General features: G+C 37.8%; 1 protein-coding gene across 1 annotated transcript; it reads left to right on the top strand.

Annotated features, from left to right (window-relative positions):
- Positions 1-1,492: 1,492 nt before the first annotated feature.
- Positions 1,493-22,319, top strand: LOC128209624 (uncharacterized). Its single transcript, XM_052913735.1, has 7 exons — positions 1,493-1,743; positions 15,433-15,553; positions 15,851-17,243; positions 17,586-17,825; positions 18,217-18,324; positions 18,981-19,172; positions 21,481-22,319. The coding sequence occupies exons 1-7, from the start codon at positions 1,564-1,566 to the stop codon at positions 21,554-21,556; spliced, it is 2,310 nt and encodes a 769-aa protein (XP_052769695.1). The 5' UTR covers positions 1,493-1,563; the 3' UTR covers positions 21,557-22,319.
- Positions 22,320-22,648: the final 329 nt, after the last annotated feature.

Below are 22,648 nucleotides of genomic sequence, written 5' to 3'. Positions count from 1 at the left end.
TGACTTGATATTTATACATCGGACGATACACCACAGTCGGGGTTGAGAACGCCATCCTTTCTGTATGCCTAGACGTTTAACGCAATCATCAGGTTGTCTAAATATCCAATGGGTTCCAGTCAAACACACCATGCCCCGACCCTTACCTGATAGGGCAAAACTTCTTTAGGTGCATTACGTACTCTTAAGTAATAGTTTCACCAGTGATGAACAAAAAAGTCACGTGACCACAAATGCAAACGCAAGTAGTATTTTGGCCCGATTGATCGTCAATCCAGGTAAGATTCTTATCGATATTTTTGTTATACGTGAGAGTTCGTTAAAGTGACATAGCGCAAAAAAGAATGCATTGTTTTGTCTTTCGATCGGTGTATTGGTCACCATTCATGTCTGCATAGTTTCCGAGAACACTTTCATAAAAATATTGTCCAGGAATGCAAACGCACGTAGGTAGTATTAAAATATCACATATTTAGATACAAAGCCACATTGTTTTCCAATGTTTGTCTTTCAATTGTTCAACAATGGTTTTTATTTGTTTTTTGAATATTTTCGATCTATTTTAAAACTACAACTGCTATAAATCTGGTCATTTTGTCCACGAGAGACATATGTTGAGGGCATTATTAAGATACATGTACATCAAACATACAGGGAATAAATAGTATGTGGGCGATTCGACCCAGAGGTATTTGGCGTTGTAGAAAGAAGCCTTAAAGCTGCACTCTCACAGATTGAACGTTTTGACAATTGTTTTATTTTTTGTTTTGGAACGAGCCAATTGTTGCGAAAATCCATGGAAACTGAAACCGTCAGTAACGGTTTAAGCCATAAAACATTAATTTTCGAACGGAAATATGAAAATCTACGATCTTATTTTTTGTCAGCAATCTTATATCATTGGTTTGCAGATATCTACGCAAAAAAAATGCTCTTTCCAAGACAGCAAATAAAAAAAGTTGTAAGAACGGTAAATCTGTGAGAGTGCAACTTTAACTTGGCATAAACCAATGAATATGTCCAATGCATTTTGTTGGGATGCATTTGCTTTAGCTGACATACCCTGTTAGTAAATTAAATACGCCTAAGTCAAAGTTGAAGTATAGAGAAGATTTTACTAAATATGTTAATAATTAAGTTTTACAATTACATGACTATACTCACAAAACGGTGCAGGCCGAAAGCCATACAACGCTTTAAGCGCATATACATTTGTATATACTTCTGATGGTACAACGTGTATTGTATACGAGAAATGGAGCAATGAAATAGCGAATGACTATTGATTGGATTATGTACAGTGAGCGTAGTCAAAACTTAAATCAACGATGATTATAAGCTCTCGTCAACAGCAGGGCCGCTTACAACGTTTTAACGGTTTATTTCGTGCCTTTCGGGCATTTAAATTTCATTCATGCACATCCACGGTACCTAACTCCGCCCCTTGAATGTTAAATGTGTGTGCATTGATCGATCAGGCGTGTACACGAAACGATAACACAGACAACTTTAATACATTGGATGTTGTATGGTTTTATGCGTGTGTGTAGAATTCTATAAAATATGGACAAAAACACTAGTAGTTACATAGGACCGTCAATATGTGATATTGTAAAAGAGAAAATAGAGCGGTTATTTTACGTGGAAGTGACGGTTGCGCCGCTTTCCCATCCGGCCGCCGACGGCGTGCCTCATTCCGTCTTCAAGATCACCGGGGACAGGATGGACAGGGCAAATGCTAGGGTTAGTTATTAGTTTTCGAAGTTAAGCTCTCCCGTGTACCCTGAGCACGAAGTGATAGTTTTACGCTCGTGACTTATATAAATACATGGTATTGTCACTCATTAATATCTAATATTGCTACAAAGTTCATATTTGTAATAGCGAATGCAAGCACAACAGCTAAATAACAGTATTAAGTGGTCGTCATTATATTTTGTCCAATGAGAAGGCAGTATTTCTCATGTTTTTTAATCATTTATTTCACTGAATCACGAATGTCAGCCGTTAAAAATTGATTTGAATCATATGAAGCGGTAGCTATAAACACAATCTGGCCCAGCTAGTCGGTAGTTTACACAATATAATGTCGACAACTAAAAATTGTGTACTGCAAGTACTGCGCTGTATCAAACCATTTTTGTTTGTACGTACATACTGTTAAACAATCTTTTACCATTACAAAGTGGCCCCATTTTCCTGATATTTTTTTCGGATTGTTTGTTGGATATCTTTAAATGTATATCATTCTAATTATACCCTCGCTTCACAAAGAGACGTGGGTACTATAGGAATCACACGTGTCTTCACGTCCGTCCATCTCGTCCGTACGTCCCGCTGTCGTGTCCCGTCCATTGACATTCATTGTGGTATTTCAAAATTATTTCAAATCTTTAATTTCTAACACATATAACTTCTTACGCTTGTGGAAAGGATGGAAAATTTAAATGGATGTATAGAAAATCGATACCTTAGTGGTATGCTTTATATGCATGTGCACGAGGAAACTGTGCTTTTGCAACTATGTTGAACGTATAAATGCATTTGAGACCTGCCTACCGGATGCTTAAAAACTTTCAGCTATCAAGAAATGTGTTAATGGTCTCTCAAAACATTTCAATGAGGATGCCAACGTCCAAACACTAGGCAATAAATCACACAACATTCCATGGGGAATCGTAACAAGTGTTCTTAAAATGTCTATTAAATACCCTTTTACTATTCAAAGGTTGATTATTTGATTTATTTTTTTAAACGAGCACGTCTTAACAAGTGGTACAGTAACTGTAAAAATGACAACGTACACACATCGTTAATTATTTAATATTAACTGAAATTCTTGATATGTTGTCGAACGCTAATAGAAAAGATGGCCATTCAATACATGCTGATATGAGAATGCGTATTAAATCTTCTTTTTTTTGCACAAAAATACATAAAAAAGGTCTAGTCACTATAATGTAAATGCCAACCTTAAGTGGCTAACATAAGTAATGTCAAATATAGATGTAGTGTTGCAAGATAGAATAGTTGAAAACATGTCTATTTTTCTTTACTCAACTTTACCGTGACTGGCGTGAATGTTACTTGAGCGTAATACCTTTAATTTAGTTTAATCATATTTTATTGCATATAAACAAGTTAACATAGCACATTTAAATGCAAATATTTCAGCACATATGTATAAATATACAAAAGAGTTGGGCCACAAGTTATTACAACGTTAGAAATCGGCCTTCCCCGTTTTGTCAGACTTATATCAACAAAAAGAAATGGCATAACAGTTTAAAATTGTCACTGTGATACAAACTGCTATGTTAAGAAAATTATGGTGTATACAAATTGTATTTAAATGAGCTTAGTTCAACTATGATACGATGTTAATGAAAGAATGCAAGAGAAAAGGGAAAAAAAGAAAAAGTTTGTCGCCATTACCCCCTTTTTAATTTGCTGGAATGACAGCTATAACGAAAATCGTTTAGTATTCTTTATGTATTTTTGAACTTGTATAAAAATAAACTCATTCTGTTCATCGGTTAGATTGTCGAGGCCAAACAATAGTTTGTCGACATTAAGTGGATGGAAGGCACGGGATTCCCTAAACATTATTAACCGTTCTATTAAATGTTTTTTGCACTGGAACAGGAAGTGTTCGGCGTCTTCAGTATCAGCAGTTTGCTTTAAGTGATTATAATGGAGGTCAGCGTTAAGATTGCTACATTTGTTTCGCATACGTGCATGGTGAACAGAAGCAAATCGTTCACCTTTGGTGTAATATGTTGGTATTGTTGGTGCTTTATATAATACTTTAATTTTCGTTTTGAAATCTGATAAGGAATCCGAGTCTCTCGTTGCCTGATCAAGATCATTCCAAATACTTATAGCTGAGGGAATAACTGATGTGGCATATATTTCTGTTCTTTGAACTAATGACTGACTCAAAAGCCTTAGAAATGTCACAAAATACAATACATGTAGATTCTTTTTTATCAAATGATGTACATATTTGATTGTATATATCGATTAGTTGATAAACTGTTGAGTGACCTGGTAAAAAACCAGACTGTTTGGAGTAAATAAGACTGTTAAAATGCAAGAAATTATAAACGTGTTTAAAAAATATTCTTTCCATACAGAGGGGAAAGCACAGCGTTTTTGACGTTTCTTTTAACATTCTTTGACTTATTTGATCTGGACCAGTTGATTTGTTTACGTCAAGGTTTTCTAAAATGTCAATGACTTCCTGTTCGTTAATGGTAAGTTCATTTAAACAATAATTTGTTTTTAAATTAGAACGAGGTAATGTACTACTTGAGTCATTTACATTAGATATAGATGAAAAGTAGTTATTTAGTGCGTTTGCTTTTTCTTCGTCTGTTTGCGCGTAGGTTCCATCACTGCCTAACAACGGTGGTATTTTTACTTTATTGCTACAGTTATCCTTAATCAATAATTTAACGGTTTTCCAATACTGTTTCGAACTAATTGACCATGTTTCGTTTAAGAATTTTTCTATATTGTTGTAAAATGTTTCTTTAGCATGCTTTTTCATATTATTGACTTTATTACGCAATTGTTTATAGACTTTCCAATCAGAAACTTTGTTAGAAATCAACGCTTTTTTCTTATGTCTATCTCTGTCACGTGAGGATTTTCTTATTTGAGAGTTGTACCACGGCTTATCGTTTGGTCTTATTGTTATAAAATCGGTAGGTATACAAAGCTTAGCCAAATCGAGAAATGTCGAGGTAAACAATTCACTTGCTTCTTGTACACTAATTTCATTAATAAATGACCAATCTGTATTTCTTATAAGATTGTTGAGTTTAATAAAATCTGCTTTTTTGTATCTCCATATGCGTCTTTTGTATGGCACGGGCCCAATAAAGTCAATTTTAGTTATTATGTAGGTACCGTAATGATCGCTTACGTCTGAAGGTGTTTCGTAAATTCCGGAATCGCATACTGTAATATTGTTTGTGGTAGCTATAGGGTCAAGAAGGGTGCGAGTGTTGGTAGTTATTCTCGTTGGTTCATTAATATAATTTGTCATATTATTTAACGATAAAATGTCACGAAATTTATGGTTGCGATTATTTAATTGATCTTCATTTATATCCCCAACTATAATAACTCGACTTACGTGTTCTGATGCTTTATCTAAACACACATTAAGTTTATCCCAGAAGTCAACGGTATAATGGGGCGGTCTGTATATCGTGCATATTAAGTAGCTATTGTTACGATCATGAATTCTAATCCATAAAGATTCAGGAAGCAATTTTCCTAAATCTGGTAATCGAGTTGGTCTTAGATGTCCGGAAACATAAGTAAGGAAGCCACTTGAATGCGATGTAACATCTTTTCTAAACATGTACTGGAACCCCTCTAAATCTAATATGTTGTCTGATATATTAATATCCAGTTTAGTTTCAGTAAAACAAAGTATGTCTAAGTCAAGGAAATTGTTCTTTATGTACTCTAATTTGTTGCGAATACCTCTAATATTTTGATGCAGAATAGATAAACAGTGTTCATTGTGAACTATAGGTCCTGGATTAAAATCAACATCGCCAGCACGGTATATCAGCAAAAAAAGTAAGAAAAAGTGCCAAAAATCTAAGGCAGAAGCTATGCCATGGTTATCGACTTTGCAACTGTAACGATCACTTAACTGATATTGACAAATTAGAGTGGTAACTAATATGCTGTGTAAAAGAGCATGAATTTGATATCTATAACGATTCACCTGATTTACGCGTCTTAGTAGCAAAAGCAACATTTCAAATATAATGAATACTAGGTTGAACGCACATCTAACAGCTTTACTTAGCTGTCTACTATAATTAAATAATCCCACAGCTGCCCGCCATGACATCAAATCATTACCCATTTGGTAAGATAATCTGCGTCAGGTACATGGCAAGCTGAACTGTGGGGATTTCAACATTAAAACAAAGGAGGAATGGCGACACATATCTAAGGAAACATAACATATGGAAGGAATAAGAAAAAAACAGTGGATAGGTACAGTATCCTGTCATAGAACAGTGGCTAAACAGTTCCGGTTCTCTTGAACAGATAATCAATGTAATGCATATAAAAACCTTGCAGTAAAAAAAAGCAAAGTTAATTTCGCAGAGTGAAGGAAGTTCAGGTATTTAAAAGTCGTTGTTAATCTATTAAGCTGACTTATTTGAACTGAAAGTGAACAGATACATTTTACAAACTTTGAATTAGCACGATGGTTTATTTACGGTTTACTCTGCTAAGCTGGTCGAACAATTACATATACATTCAATAAATAGCAAGGTGACCAGCTAGCTGACCCTGTCAAAAATCGTGATTCTTGTGGTAAAATTCAACTCCCCAAGTTTATAGGAAATGCAAATACTATTTTTAGTTTAAAGTAATATCTCTGGTCGATATATAATAAGTTAAAATGGTAATTTGATGGATATTTCGCTATCCAGTTAGGTAAACTATAATAAAGCTTTAACTTGTGAGTAATGTTCTAATTAATAAAACAAATAATTCGCCAACATTGATTAAATTAACACATTCCACTATACGGGACAAATCAAAGCATGAAAATCATGGTTAGTTAATGGAGACAATGAATATAAAGATTGCTTGATTATATTGGCGTTTGCCTTTGGTAATGCAACCTTAGCAAGCTTTTAAGAAAAAATATATACTTTCATCGAGTAACCTTAAATTGTGAACGAATATAGTATAGAGCACATATAAGAAGTTTTGCTTGTCCTTATGGATTTAGACTACTGGACATGTACTTTGCTTTGACATTCGTGCTCATGTGTTCGGCTCATATGGATATATAATTATATCAGTGTATAGGCCAGTGACGGATTTATCAGTGGGAATAAAAGTGAACTTATAACAGTTTTAATAAACTTATATGGGAAAAGGGAATTATATTCCATGCAAGTGTGTTCATTGACAATTCGAGATAAAAAATAAAGAATACATTTGCAGCAATCCACACTAAGTCTATCTTTCAACAGGAATACAGGTTAAAGGTAGGATATTTGCCATATAGTACGTGTCAGATATGTACATACGAATTCAATTCACCTATCAATGGGTAAAATATCATCAATGTCACCATAAGGAAACAGCACACATAATGGATGAAAGAGTTTGTGAGACAGTTCAGACAGAGGTGGCGGCTGGACTCACGGGAAGGTCGGGTCCGAGTACACGGGAAGTTGACCATCATGCACAGCCTTCAAAGCGTTCATGTTTCTAATCTGTATTTTCTTATCCACACCGGCTACGGTCATGATGCCATATACGACGCCTCCGGAAACCCATGTATTTATGAGGGATCCTTCGCGTTTTAACTTCCGGGCCTCATATGCTAATTTCTGCCTAAACTTTGTCAGAGAGTCATGGACAAATATACGATCACCAAGGGATTTTCTTGCGTTGTACATTGTTTCTCTCGCTTTTGAATTGGTGAATTCAACTATGACTTTCCTAGTAGAATCAGTGCGGAATCGGCCTAGTCTGTGGGCTTTGTCAATGTCGGCAGGTGTCAGATCAAGATTCAACTTTTTGGCGTGATTCATGATTTTGGCAGTGACGTTCTCATGATGGTCGCCCGTATCCCCTTGAATACCATGAATCTCCAACATAGAACGACGACCATATTGCTCGAGTTCGTCTCTTGCCTCGTTGGCGGACGCGATACACTCTTTTAAGTGTTGGTTTTCTTTGCGTATTTCTGCAATTTCTGTTTTCAGATCGTTGAATTTACTGTCGACAATCTTGGTGAATTCATCCTTCAGGTCGATCAAAAGCTGTTCCTTAAATTTTTCAACCATCTGGCTTGCTACCTCTTCCAGGTCTTTCCTTGTGCACATTTTTACCTCCGAGTCCGAGTCTATGTCCGAATCTACACTATAGTAACTCGCGTCACTCAGGCTTCCTGCCTCCGTCGACTCCCTCAAAGGATTTCCTACTCTGTGACGCTTGTAGACGTGTAAATTTAGGGGTTTTTGATTTGGGGTTGATCTATTTCTCTTTTGCCTATGTCCTTTCGCGGGCATTTGGTCACTTATTCAGATAATTTTAATGTTTGCCTTATGCAAAAATGATTGCACGAATTAATTAGTCACAAAATCCCCTTAGCAATTAAATGATTACTTGTGGATGTACTACATTACAAAAATACCAATATTTCTGCAACCGGCTACTGTAATCCTTTGATTTTTTCACATTTTTTCAGCAGCGCACAAAAAAACCGCCATTTATTTTTGACCGGAAGTGAATTTACCTTTATGTTATCTGATTTGTATATAATGTATGCCATTTGCATATTTTTCTATTTATAGTGGTTTGCAATTTATACGCAAAAATATTTATTTGAAGTAAAGTACAAGGTTTAATGTCATTAGCCATATGTGGACAATTCCTCGCCCTTCTGGCATAACAGCTAAATGTCATTGAACATGGAAACATCACTAATAGTCCAGTCAGATCGTTACCCGAATACTTGAGAAAATTGGAAAAGCGCCAAATTTTGAACACACTGTCTTAAAAACATACTGAAAAAATTGAGCCCTAGACCCGCTCTGAAAAATCCAAAATGGCCTACAAAATCCAAAATGGTCGCCATACATGTTTTGACATTTTAATTATTCATTAAGATAATATATCAATACAATTTCAGACCAAATGAGTTATTTTCAATACAGGAAATGATCTTTATAATTTTTTTGAATCATTTCGAGTAATTTATTTGGATTAAAATAAACAAGTTATCTCCCCTTGGTTTTTTGTTGAGAACATTGTGAGAGATAATGCATAATTCTCTGCTAATTTAAATGAATGTATGCCTGAAACTTACTGCAATGTTTCGTTATGTTAAGAGGTAAGCTATGATATTTACCAAAAAGCTGAAATAGTAATAAAACAAGCACCATGGCAACTGATAAAAAAGAATGCCACATGTGAGGCAACATAGACTATACACGTATTATATATTTAATGTACTAAGAAGATGACCAATGATTAACATTTTATAGTGATAACATTTAATGCAACATATTGTTATTTTGTTAAAACATCATAGAATGATATATTTTCTAAATTTGGATAGAACTATACAGAAGCTATACAGTATATTTTTAAGTGACATACAGTATTAGAAATTCTATCTTTTGATTTTTCAACATGAACCCAAATTATAGAGACTAACTTTTGTGTAGTGCTACATCATGTAGTCTAAGATTAGTTACTTACACAAGAAACATGGCTGTATTTTACGATATGATATAAGCTGTCTTTTCGGCAGAGTTGTTTCAAACTGTCTGCAGACATACTGGCTATAAATATATTGTCATGTATTACGTAGTTCGTAAGATCTGGATTAAATTCTTGACGTTTCGTTCATAGACACCATTAGTCAGCCGAACGTGTCCACGCGATATTATATAAAGAAGTGCGCACAATTACTGATGAAGGTCGCCATTATTGTGTTCGGATTATTCCTTAAGAATTTAAGGATTTCAGAATCCACACACAAAACACAAGTGTTTTTCTTAGGAGCAAGATTTTATACAAAAGGCTAAAGATTGTTTTCTTCGATTTTTAATTTAAAATATAATTAAGATTTAATCTTATTCACCATACGTAAAACAAATCTTAGTGACCGTTTTCGCCATGCTTGTCAAAATGGAGTTCCATCTGTTAACGTTTTCATAAATTAAACTTTCCTCAGCAAGAAACAATCATCAGGCATCAATAAAATCTGACACAATTCACAGATTATTTGGAAGTGTTTGATGAACTTTATGTTCAATTTACATAAAGCCGGATATTTGATTATTTTGGTTTGTTAAATATTGGCGATGGTGGTGATGGTGGTGTGTGTTTCGGTGTGATGTGCGTGCGTGCGTTTTAAATTATTACCAAACCGTATATAAAAAAACCGGCAACAAAATTGAAACACTCATATTCTACTCATACACTTAAGGGTTAAATGACGGTATAAGAATTTTAAAAATGTCTTGAAGAAAAGTATTTTGGGGAGATGAGTGATATTCTGACTTTTACCCCTATTTTTCTTACTTAAGGCAGATGCTAAGTTTATGAATACGGCGCCAAATAAATGGAAAATTCTCTTCTTAAATGTATTTTGCAAAAATTAATCTTGAAGCCATATAGTGTTTTAAATCATAAGATAGATTTAAACGACACCATTTGCACCAATCTCGGTGGTTGCGCTTGCGTGCAGGACCGACGTTGAATGCGTAGACGTGTTGACCTGCTCGGATGGTCAAGACAAGCACTGTCAGTGATGGTGCTATAACTGCCATCAATCGGAAATTTCATCAGAACAGAACAGAACAGAACAGAACATTTAGTGTTAACTTGAACATATACAGTTCATCGTTATTACAATAACATAACACATGGCTATAGCTGCCATTAATCCGAAATTTCATCGCTGAATATACGACAGGTATTTTCAGGGATATTTTACTTGCGCGACACTCTGGTTTCATTCTATGAGAAACATGTGCACTCTTTCACTCAAGTTCATATATTTCTGCGTAATTTGTAATTGATGTTTTTATAATCGGCAAACCTTCAGGGTAATTAGTAAGTATTAGTTATACCAGGGAACCAACGACAGGATTCATTTGGCTTTGGATCTATTTGTTATCGGCAAGCCGCAATATTAGATAGCAAGTAATACTCGGGTCTGCCATCATATCAAGGGACTCGAGATCAAGTTTTTTTACGATCGAAATAAATGGAAAACATTAATTTTCTTCTTTTTTTCATTTACACTTTGACATAAACAAGTTGCATATATGCTAGTTTTACAGTACTTTATGACATAAATGACAAGAAGGGTTACTTTGTTTGACGTCCATCGGTACCGTAAAAACCGTTGCATGTAGCCGAAAAAATAGTCTACGTGTAAGGACTATACATTTTGTAGTGTAGCCATACCACTCGATCTGTGACGTCACCTTCTGTTTTCGCCGCGGGAAGATTCGAGGATGTTTTTTTTGTATTTAAGAAACCTCAATTCGCGTGTTTTTGACCCTACAGATTTTTGAAATAATTAATTAAAACGCCCGCTTTATGATGAAGTACACGACAATACCTCTTTTGATACAAAATAGCGATTTGCTTTTCGGCGTAACAAAAAAACTTTGCATTAAATCTGAACAGTTGCCTTGAAAATTTGGAATAATATTAACGGACACGATTAGCATTCGCTTGTAGAGTTCCTTTCCCCCCTAAGAGTGGGCTATGTGAATTAGCTATGAAGATGGTATGGTGAACAAAAAACGTGACGTATCATAATTTTACCTGCGGCGTACGGGTGGATAAAGATTGCATGACTGGTGTTCGACGTCCAGTATGTTGTCAGAATGAGTATTGACATAATTCTTGACCAGCCATATCGTTCTAGTCACTCAAGAGTTGGCACCCTTAACTGGTTACAGAAATCACCTCAAATTGGTCTTGTCCGCTCAATTTCTTTGTCCAATCACCACAAATTTTGTCAGAAAGTGTATCCAAATAATAATATCGGACAAGTGCTATAACCAGCTTTATCGCTTCAATCACTCAAGAGTTATCGCCCTTTAATTATATAAATTACCTAAAATTGGTCTTGTCCGATCAATGTTTTAGATGCCTAGGTATATTTGGTAACTTCAATAGTTTTGTAACAATTATAGAACGGCCATTTATAATGAATTAATACCACCCATGGTCATGATGACAGAGTTATGAGTCAAGTGCAAATTGATCAAATTGAAAAAGTCCCAGAAAAAATGAATAAAGAAAAAACTATATTCCTTAGATTTGTTGAACTTGAACATGTGACGTACCATGAAATATTGGTCCAAATGAGGTAGTGGGCGAAAAATAGACATAGAGGATAAGAGTTTGATTCAGTGAAAGATCGGAATGCATTTTTCTGAGTGAGCACCAAAAGCTTTATTTCACGAGTGTCATAGACAAACATATTTTAACGAGAGAGGCAAAGCCACGTCACAAGTGAAATTAAATACGACCTAATATTGAAATCAACAACTTTTCTTGGAGAAGGGGGGTTATGCTAGTTTTAAGATTTATTGGTATTAACCATATCATGCCTATATACAAAACGTTGCTCTTGATTTTTTTTCTACTTTTGATATTGCTTTTGACAAGCACATTTTCCAGACCTTTCATGGTATTGCGTTTGGGTTCACTAGGGTTAAGGTCAAGGTAACCGTTGCTTAAAATGGTTGGTACTGATATATTCAGTTACGGGTGACATATTGACTACTTGGTATATAAAATAGTTTGAAGAACCCGTTCATGGTCATGTATTCGGGACGCCGAGAGTCATGGTCAATATCAAGGTCACAGTTACTAAAATAGACAAATGGTAAATACTGAATAACTTTAGTTAGGGTTGACTTATTGTGACCATCCATACGTGGTATATAGGAAGAGTGTACGGATAACTTCCATGGGATTGCATTTGGGGCCCCCAGGGTCAAACTCACTTTTACTAAAGATAGAAAAACGGCTGGAATTGAATAACTTTATTTAGGGTTGACATATTCTGACCAAACTTGGTATATAGAAAGAGTTTATGAATACCTCAAGTCAAGGTCAAGGTAACTGTTACTAAAAATAAAAAAAATAAAAAACAACAAAAAAAAACAACAGTTGATTCTGAATCTCACAACGAAGACTGGGGTTCTTTTGTCAATCATTGAAAACCTGGTTTTGTCGCATTGCAGCGTTTCTTATTTACTTTTTAGCTCGACTATTCGAAGAATAGGTGGGCTATACTACTCGCCCCGGCGTCGGCGTCGGCGTCCGGTTAAAGTTTTAGGGCAAGTTGGGATTTTCACTTATAAGTCCAATACCCTTCATTCAATTGACTTAATACTTCACACAGTTGTTCAGGGCCATCACATGATGAGGTTAGATAACTCCATATTATTCTTTACACAGATTATGGCCCCTGATTGACTATGGAACTTAGGTTAAAGTTTTAGGGCAGGTTGGGATATTTCTTTAATAACTTCTATACCCTTTGTTCAAATGTCTTAATACTTCACACAGTTGTTCAGGACCATCACACAATAAGGTTACAAAACTCCATATTATCCTTAATACAAGTTATGGCTCCTGATGGACTTAGGTTAAAGTTTTAGGGCAAGTTGGGATTTTCACTTATAAGTCCAATACCCTTCATTCAATTGACTTAATACTTCACACAGTTGTTCAGGGCCATCACATGATGAGGTTAGATAACTCCATATTATTCTTTACACAGATTATGGCCCCTGATTGACTATGGAACTTAGGTTAAAGTTTTAGGGCAGGTTGGGATATTTCTTTAATAACTTCTATACCCTTTGTTCAAATGTCTTTATACTTCACACAGTTGTTCAGGACCATCACACAATAAGGTTACAAAACTCCATATTATCCTTAATACAAGTTATGGCCCCTGATGGACTTAGGTTAAAGTTTTAGGGCAAGTTGGGATTTTCACTTATAAGTCCAATACCCTTCATTCAATTGACTTAATACTTCACACAGTTGTTCAGGGCCATCACATGATGAGGTTAGATAACTCAATATTATTCTTTACACAGATTATGGCCCCTGATTGACTATGGAACTTAGGTTAAAGTTTAAGGGCAGGTTAGGTTTTATTAATAACTTCTATACCCTTTGTTCAATTGACTTAATACTTCACACAGTTGTTCAGGACCATCACACAATGAGGTTACATAACTCCATATTATTTTTAATACAAGTTATGGCCCCTGATTGACTTCGGTTAAAGTTTAAGGGCAGGTTAAAGTTTTAGGGCAAGTTGGGATTTTCACTTAAAACTCCAATACCATTCATTCATTTGACTTAATACTTCACACAGTTGTTTAGAGCCATCACATAATGAGGTTAGATAACTCCATATTATCTTTTATACAAATTATAGCCCCTGATTGACTATGGAACTTAGGTTAAAGGGCAAGTTGGGATTTTAATAAAAATAACTTCTATGCCTTTCATTCAAAATTATTTACGACCATCTTACAACAAGAAACACACATCCATTTTAACCATAAATACAAATTATGTCCCTTGAATATTTTTTTTTATTTTTTCTAAATTTCTTTTGACATTTTTACATTCTTAACCATATTTTTTACCGAGGGAAAACTAGGAGGGCTATACTATATGGCCCTTGATTTTTTTTTGATTTTTTTTTTTAATTTTATTTTAATTTCTTTTGAAAGGCATATTTATTATTCTTTACCACATTTTCATAATGGGAAATCAAGTTATTTGAATGACTTGCATCATTTTTCGGGTGGTGGGAGGGCAGCATCAAAGTCACCTTATCTATTGAATAAGTTTAGTTAGGTTTGACATAAATAGACCAAACGTGGTAATATTACATCGTTATTGTATTCACTTCTAAGTGAAAGCGGCGAAGTCGAGCGCCCTGTCTTACGACAGCTATTTGTTTATTTGACTTTTTATTGCTTTTGACAGGCACACATTAACGCCATTACCGTGTTCAATCCTAAGACAAAGCTGTGTATAGTCGAGCGCGCTGTCCGACGACAGCTCTTGTTTAATAGTTTTTTGTTATACCGCTATCCGTGGTACACCCCTTATGGAAAGTCTTGATCGCTGATGAATTATAAATTACGATTTTGTTGGAAATCTATCGTCAGACATATGTAATAATTCGCACCAATATGCAGTATTACACATTTAGGACAAAGTATACAATGGTTGTCTATCTCATTCATCTAAGGAGGAAATACAAATATTAACAGAACTATCAAGTTTGAGAAAAATATTCAAACAATTCCCCAAATCTCTGCACCATATGTCAACATTGGGGCAACCATTGTTTGGTTAGAAAAAAAATCATTGTGATTAAGAGTACTGAATTATATCTGATATTTCTAAATTGAAAGATTATAGTCTGAGTAAGACTAACAGCCAAATCCTGTGTCCTTTCATTTACTCGAGCATGTCTCCTGTCTTAAGACAATCGGCTGACAATGTTTATGGGGAAATTATGTCATTTGTTCTCTCAACCAAAACACATTTATACCACAGTCATGGCCAATGAATTCACATAATGCAAGCCGCTAGTAACTAACCGACATGGAATTCAGCAAAACATTAATAAACATACTGAAATTGGCATTTGAGATTTGTCATCCGTGCATCGTAATAACGCGCAAAAGCAGTGGAGGTACAAGCGTGTATGTAGCCACATCGTGGCGCCCGTGTATTTAATTATGAAAATGGCATGTACATGTATAAATATTGTTTAAAAAGGTTTGTCTTGCCATTGACTTCCTCTTGTGTGCCCTAGGCCTTTCCAATAATGATTTCCATCTGATTTAGAACTACCTGCATGCGTTCGGTGACGGGAAGGGCGTGGTTCAGAAGTCTGTGCGGCTGTCATGTGATACTGGATACAGGGAGTACGTGGAACGGGAAACCAGCGCCGTCATTCAGCCCATAGGTAGGCAATGTCGAGTCCGGGAAACAGTCTTGAAATGATTGTATATAAAGCTATGTTTGATAATACCAGTATCATGATCTCACCATTGGTTTAACTGCTGGTCTTGATACAAATATTTTTACTGTTGATTTCGGGATTGGTTATGAAATACAATATAGCTTAATATTTTTAGATATATCTACATCGAAGATGCTAAATGTATTGAAAGTTTCATTGTTCGTGCTATGATCATAATTATGATGAAGATTGAGTTAACTGCAACGATGATTTCGTGTGCATGTCCATGCCTTCTTTTAGATGGCAGCAACAACGAATATACAGTCCGAGGAACGGATCTGGCCCACACACTGGCCATGACGCTACTTGAAGATTATGAAGTGGCCAAAACCACCCCACATATGGCGGTGGAGCAGACAACGCCCAAGGGAAAGGTACACCGACGCTTGTCAACAGCGCTGGAGCAGACACTTATCAAAACTAACCACAAGCGCAGCAAGTATGACCAAGCATCGGACGCTGTAGTGAAAGCCATAGCATGTTGCATGATGGCGACCAACGAAGAGGATGAGGTCTATGATGATGACGACGTCATACTAATTGAAGACTCAGAAGATGAGGATCATCCAGAGGGCGATATAAGTGGTGAAACTGAGGATATGGATGGTGATGATGATGTGATGATCATCGAGACGCCGAGCAATCCTGAAAATGAAAGCAGTCCAGAGAATGAAGACCGTCGTTTTTTTAGTAAGGAGTTTGGACAATGTTCAGGGGAGAGCAATAACGAAGTGACACCTGATAAAAGTGAGGGCGAAGTTGACAGTTTAACAAAAGCTTTAGAAGGACTGCAAACCCCATCGGCAGATTTAGCGAAACGTGGAATATTTAAATTTCGACCAAGCGCGGCTGTGCGACCTCTGAACTTCTCGGTAGAGAGTAAAGTTCCTGATACCCATAGTGACAATGTGGAAGGAATTGAAGCAGAGAATGAACGTCAAAACAAAAAATATGAAGAAGAAAAGTTCTCTAAACTGAAGAAGCGGGGAGTTACAAAGTGTATTATATCTTCAAAAACTCGTGGTCGTGCATCACCTGAGCCGGAAGACGTACATTTAAGTAAGAAAAGGTGCACAGGAAACATAATATGTATAACTGATGGCGATGAAGAGTCGAGTACGGGAGACACCTCCTCGAAACATAAAAAGAAGAAAAAGAAGAAGTCAAAGTCGAGGTGGGATAAATCTCCAAAGGCATCCCGCAGAGACAAGGAAAATAGAAAGAGGAGTACAAAGGATGGTTCAAATAAACGGGGATCCGACGCAACTAAAAGCGATTCAGACATACAGGGCTCTGTCGCTACTCAAGGCTACGATAAGTGGAATTTTGTTCCAACTTCATTTGAATTCAGACGTCACATGATCGGTAGGTCCCCCTTAACTCCAATACATGTACATGTCAGCGACACCAGGGGGGTGACAGTAGTGGATAGGGGGTCTGACAGCGGACCGATCAGGAATGAGGTGGCTCAGATAGGCGGGCAAAGGCGCCTCGTGTCTGACAACGTTTCGACCGGAGCTTTGCTGGACCAGACAGACGGTCCTAAACGTCCGCTCCCGACATCTAGTAGCTCGATGAAAGAACAGAGGAACCTTCGCTACATCGTCATTGACGGCAGCAACGTGGCCATGGGGTAAGTTTTTGCCTTGCGCTGCTGAATATTCGAGTTGATGTATCTGTATACAAGTATATTGCTTGTTTGTGTTTTTATGTCCCCTAAGCTCATCTGAGCATTTTTGGAGGTATTTCATACAGCAATCTGGGTGACCAGGCAAAATCAAATCATTGTCTCTGATAAATTTAGGTATTTTGTGGTTACAGGGTAAAATCATACAAAACCGTATACAGAAAACAAACTATAACGAGCACAGATTCCACACCAGAACAGTTGCCCCAATACAATCAGATTGTTTTATACTGGGAAGGATAAAAATTACGATACCTTACGGATGATGATAGTTTTGTTCATTTCAAGTCATGGTGGTAACAGTAAGGAGTTCTCGTGCATGGGGATCCGCCTAGCAGTGGAATACTTCCGGAATCGCAGGCACCGCGACATCACGGTTTTTCTTCCTCAGTGGCGAAAATGCCGACCGCCCCCGGGAGTGAGCGTTACCCATCGGCACGAGCTAGACCGTCTGGAGGAGGAGGGGTTTCTCGTCTACACGCCCTCCCGCCGCATCGGCAACAAACTCGTGGCTTCCTACGACGATAGGTAACTAAAACTTCGTTTGTATTCACTATGGAATATATATATATAAATCTTTGACGTGTTCTGAATAAGTATTTCGAATCCGGCAATGGAATCCTGTCTTGCATATGTTACCAGTGAAGTACCTTTCGGTTAACATTTCAACACAACCTTTCGTTGCTAACTGGTAATCGAACTTCAGTGCCTGCTTGAAACCTTGATTAAATTTAAGTTCATTTTAAAGTATGTTGACGCCTATCATTATATTAAATTTACGTTCATTTTAAAGTATGTTGACGCCAACATTATGGTGAATAAAACGTTGTGCAACATAGTAGCGCTTGTCTTAATCAAGTCAAGGGTGCTCACTGCTTAGGAGATTTGCTAAATGTCTGATACTGCCGGACTGTTGCAGGTTCATCGTGGAGCTTGCGGAGCGGGAGGACGGGGTGATTGTAAGTAACGACCAGTACAGGGACCTGCAGCTGGAGAAGAACTCCTGGCGCCGCGTCATTGAAACTAGGTACATTACCCAACAAGCGACGGTCAACTTGATTGCCCTAAGATAATGAAGAGTCAGCAGGTCATCATTATCCGTCCATTCAGAACATATACCACAGCCGTGTGCCTAGTTTTTACCGAAATCATTAATAGCATAAATGAACAGTTGCATGTACTTACAACAGAAATATCCGCACTACTGTATCAGTTCAGGCCCTACATGTAATTGTGCGAATGTTTTTGTCCAGAGCGTTTCTTGGTTCATTTGTGTTTGGGGATGTATAAAGTTCTTTTTAAGCAACGATGGCATCATTGAAGTTACCATAGTAACCAAGACACCAACCTTTAAAATGTGTGGTAATTAATGTATAGTCGTCAGATTTCAACCAAACTTCCAGTCGAAAACGACTACAAACATGAAAATTGATACAAATTTTTGCTAAATGGTTAAAAAATAAATAAAATAAGACTAGTCTTAGAAAGCAGCGGCCATCGCACGAATCCTTCTAGGGACAAGACTAGATTTGTCAAGCTATATATAAGTAACTACCAATGCTTCCTCCAGGCATCGAGTGAAATGGCCGGCTTGTAAATGCTCCGTATGTGAACAATTCAAATTCAGAAAGCATGTATCATTCGTGAGTCAGCATTGCTATTAAACTTACCATGTCTTTCCAGGTTGTTGATGTTTACGTTTGTCCGCGACCATTTTATGGTCCCAGAAGATCCCCTTGGACGGTATGGGCCCAACTTGGACGACTTTCTGACCCTCGACAAGCCTCCCTACCGCTTTTCCGTACCATCACGTGACCTGCGCGAAACGTTGACCCGAAGATCCGATCCAAGCTATAACCTCCACAAACACCTCGAGTACGAACCCTTCTGCATGTGTACCTTTTAGTTCCTTCTACTTGAAGTGTTTCTTAGCTCATCAGACGTGTTTCGAAGAATAGTCGAGGTATTGTCATAGCCTTGGTGTCAACTGTGGTTGTCCGGTTAGCGCAGTGGTTAGCGCACTCGCTTCTCACCAACGCGATCCGGTTTCGATTCCGGCCTTGACGGACAAGTGTTTTCTCCGGGTACGCCGGTTACCCCCACAACACAAGACTACACTCTCGCGCAACATCGTGCCAACGAGAGTGACTTAGTATAAGTTTTCATAGATTTCTTTACAATCGTTGTAAAATATTTATCGTTTAAACTAACTGTGTCTCCGTCGTGCACAATTGTAATATAATGTCCAAGCGCTTTAAATAATGAAAGTTGGTACATAAAAAGTGTAATACGCAAAGGTACAACACGGCCCATAGCTTTGTCTTTAATAAATATTGAGTTATAAACTTATAATAGTTATGCCCCCCTTCGAAGATGAGAGGTATATTGCTTTGCACATGTCGGTCGGTCGGTCCTTCGGTCCGTCGGTAGACCAAAGCTTGTCCGAGTGATAACTCAACAATTCCTGGACGTATGGTCATCAAACTTGACATGAAAGTTGGTACTGACCAGTAGATGACCCCTATTGATTTGAGGGCTCATCGGGTCAAAGGTCAAGGTCACAGTGACCTTGAATGGTAAAATGATTTTAAAGTTTGCCCAAGTGATAACTCAACAATGCCTAGACCTATGGTCATCAAACTTGATATGGAAGTTGGGCCTGACCAGTAGATGACCCTTATCGTTTTGGGGGGTAATCGGGCCAAAGGTCAAGGTCACAGTGACCTTGAATGGTAAAAGGTTGTACGAATGATAACTCGACAATGCCTGCACCCATGGCCCTCACACTTGACTTGGAGGTAGGGGTCATTGGGCCAAAGGTCAAGGTCACAGTGACCTTGAATGATAAATGGTTGTCCGAGTGATAACTCAACAATGCCTGCACCCATAGCCCTGAAACTTGACTTGATTGTTGGGCCTCACCAGTAGATGACCTTTATTGATTTTAGGGGTCAAAGGTCAAGGTCACAGTGACCTTGAAAGCAAATTCGACAATTCCTGGACATGTGGTCATCAAACTTGACATGAAGGTTGGGATTGACCAGTAGATGACTCCTATTGACTTTGGGGGTCAGCGGGACAAGGGTCAAGGTCACAGTAACCTTTAACGCAAAACAGTTAACAAAACTTTTCCCAGTGATATTTCAGCAATGCCTAAACCTTTGATCATCAAACTTGACATGGAAGTTGGGCCTGACCTGTAGATGACCCTTATTAATTTTAGGGGTCATCGGGTGAAAGGTCGAGGTCACAGTGACCTTGAATGCGGAAATGTTGTTTGAGTGATTACTCGACAATGCCTGCACCCATGGCCCTCAAACTTGACTTGGGATTGCCTCTGACCTGTAGACGACCCCTTATGATTTTAGGGGTCATCTGGTCAAAGGTCAAGGTCACAGTGACATTGATAGAAAAAAAGCTTGTCTGTGTGATAACTTGACAATGCCTACACCCATGGCCCTCAAACTTGACATTTAGGTTTTGGTGACTAGCTGATGACTCCTATGGATTTTTAGGTCATAGAATCAAAGGTCAAGGTCATAACACACTTTATCCTCACACTTTGAATGGTCATAATCTTAAAACTGCCTCAACGGCATCCAATGACAGTGACAAATCAGGTGTCATTTCGGTCCATGCATATTTCATTCAATTGTCCATATAATCCTGACATGTCGCTCAGGGTGAGGGGGCATTATGTTTGACAAACATCTCTTGTTACTTTAGTATTAGAAATGTAAATATATCATTACACATAGCATTTTATTTGAGTGCCCATGGTGTATGGACGCAGGCGGCCCCGACATACATACACGTTGTTAAAGGCTTCGAATTCCTAACTTAAAAAAGCTCCAAAATACCGTCGAAACATGCCGCACGTTTGCTGATATTTACTGTCATGGTCTACGCTGAAAACATCTCAGATTTTGGGGCTTTTTAACGGGGGAGTTTGTTGCCACGTAGTTATTAATTGAAACCCTATTTATGAATGCTATTATCTTTTTATAAGTAGACAAATCATAAATAAAACATAATAATGCTTTACAATTCAAACGTTTCTTTTGAGCATCACTCCATGTTTTACGCCTTTCAGGTATCTTGATCCCGTAAATGTTGGGTGTTTTGATTTGTTTGTATATCATTTATCTCACCCAACACAAATCAGTTTTCGATTCGATTTCAGATCCATTTCCGGTGGCCGTGATGTCGGAAGGGTTGCCGGCGGTTTCCAAGCCGACATGCTATTACACCGCCGCTAATTTCGACGATCACTCAAACCTAGCCCAGCCAGATGTTGGATGGCCCGCCCAACCGATTGACTTTTATACTAACAACCGCATGAGTCCCGATGCTGATTTTGATTGTATTTACTCCAGCGAGCCGGATTATGAATTGCAAACCAGCCTGCTTGACTTTTATTCTCGCTTCCATTTAAACCCCAACTCTGAAAACGACTGTAATGCTGTATACCAAATGGAGCTAGAAGTTGAATCACCAACCGCACCGACGGACATATATGCTCGCTGCTATGTATATCCCACCGTTGAATACGAAGCTACCATGTACCTGACCGAGCCTGAAGTGGGATTGCCCTCCGCATCGATGGAGTTTTATTCTCGTTTTGTGAATCTCATCGCTAAATATGATGATCCCGTGTACACGACAGAGCCGGAAGAAGGATTGCCCGCGATGCCGATGGAGTTTTATACTCATCATTTGATTTCCAACACTGAATACAACACCCCCGTGTACCAGCCTGATATACTCCCGTGTACCAGCCTGATATACTCCCGTGTACCAGCCTGATATACCCCCGCGTACCAGCCTGATATACTCCCGCGTACCAGCCTGATATACTCCCGCGTACCAGCCTGATATACTCCCGTGTACCAGCCTGATATACTCCCGTGTACCAGCCTGATATACTCCCGTGTACCAGCCTGATATACTCCCGTGTACCAGCCTGATATACTCCCGTGTACCAGCCTGATATACTCCCGTGTACCAGCCTGATATACTGATCACCAGCCAAATCGCATATATATTTATCGTATGAAATACTTTTTCGCAGTTTTTATAGCCACGGTTGTGTGATGTCTAAGTTGATTTCTTATGTAAATTACAAATGAAATTACAATTATATCAATATAAAACAGTCGAAGAAACGACGTCAGTTTAATGGATGTGTGGGTGTCGTGACGACAGACAATGTTTTCCACCAGTCTTACGGCCCGTCCCGAGGGATCTGTATCAGGCCATATTTCTCAATATGTGTTTCTTTATAGACGTATCAGGGTACACTATTGTATTATACCTTTTGTTTGTTGTTCAGTTTTCTTGATTTGAATCTG

This window comes from Mya arenaria, chromosome 11, assembly GCF_026914265.1.
Source record: "Mya arenaria isolate MELC-2E11 chromosome 11, ASM2691426v1".
Taxonomy (NCBI): domain Eukaryota; kingdom Metazoa; phylum Mollusca; class Bivalvia; order Myida; family Myidae; genus Mya; species Mya arenaria.
This window is presented reverse-complemented; position numbering and strand designations above follow the sequence as displayed.

Excerpts from the sequence above, each read along its gene's own strand:
- LOC128209624 (XM_052913735.1), top strand. The coding sequence starts at position 1,564 with ATGGACAAAAACACTAGTAGTTACATAGGACCGTCAATATGTGATATT. Across the intron at positions 1,744-15,432 it reads TGGACAGGGCAAATGCTAGG|AACTACCTGCATGCGTTCGG; the intron begins GTTAGTTATTAG and ends CATCTGATTTAG. Across the intron at positions 18,325-18,980 it reads CGCCGCGTCATTGAAACTAG|GTTGTTGATGTTTACGTTTG; the intron begins GTACATTACCCA and ends ATGTCTTTCCAG.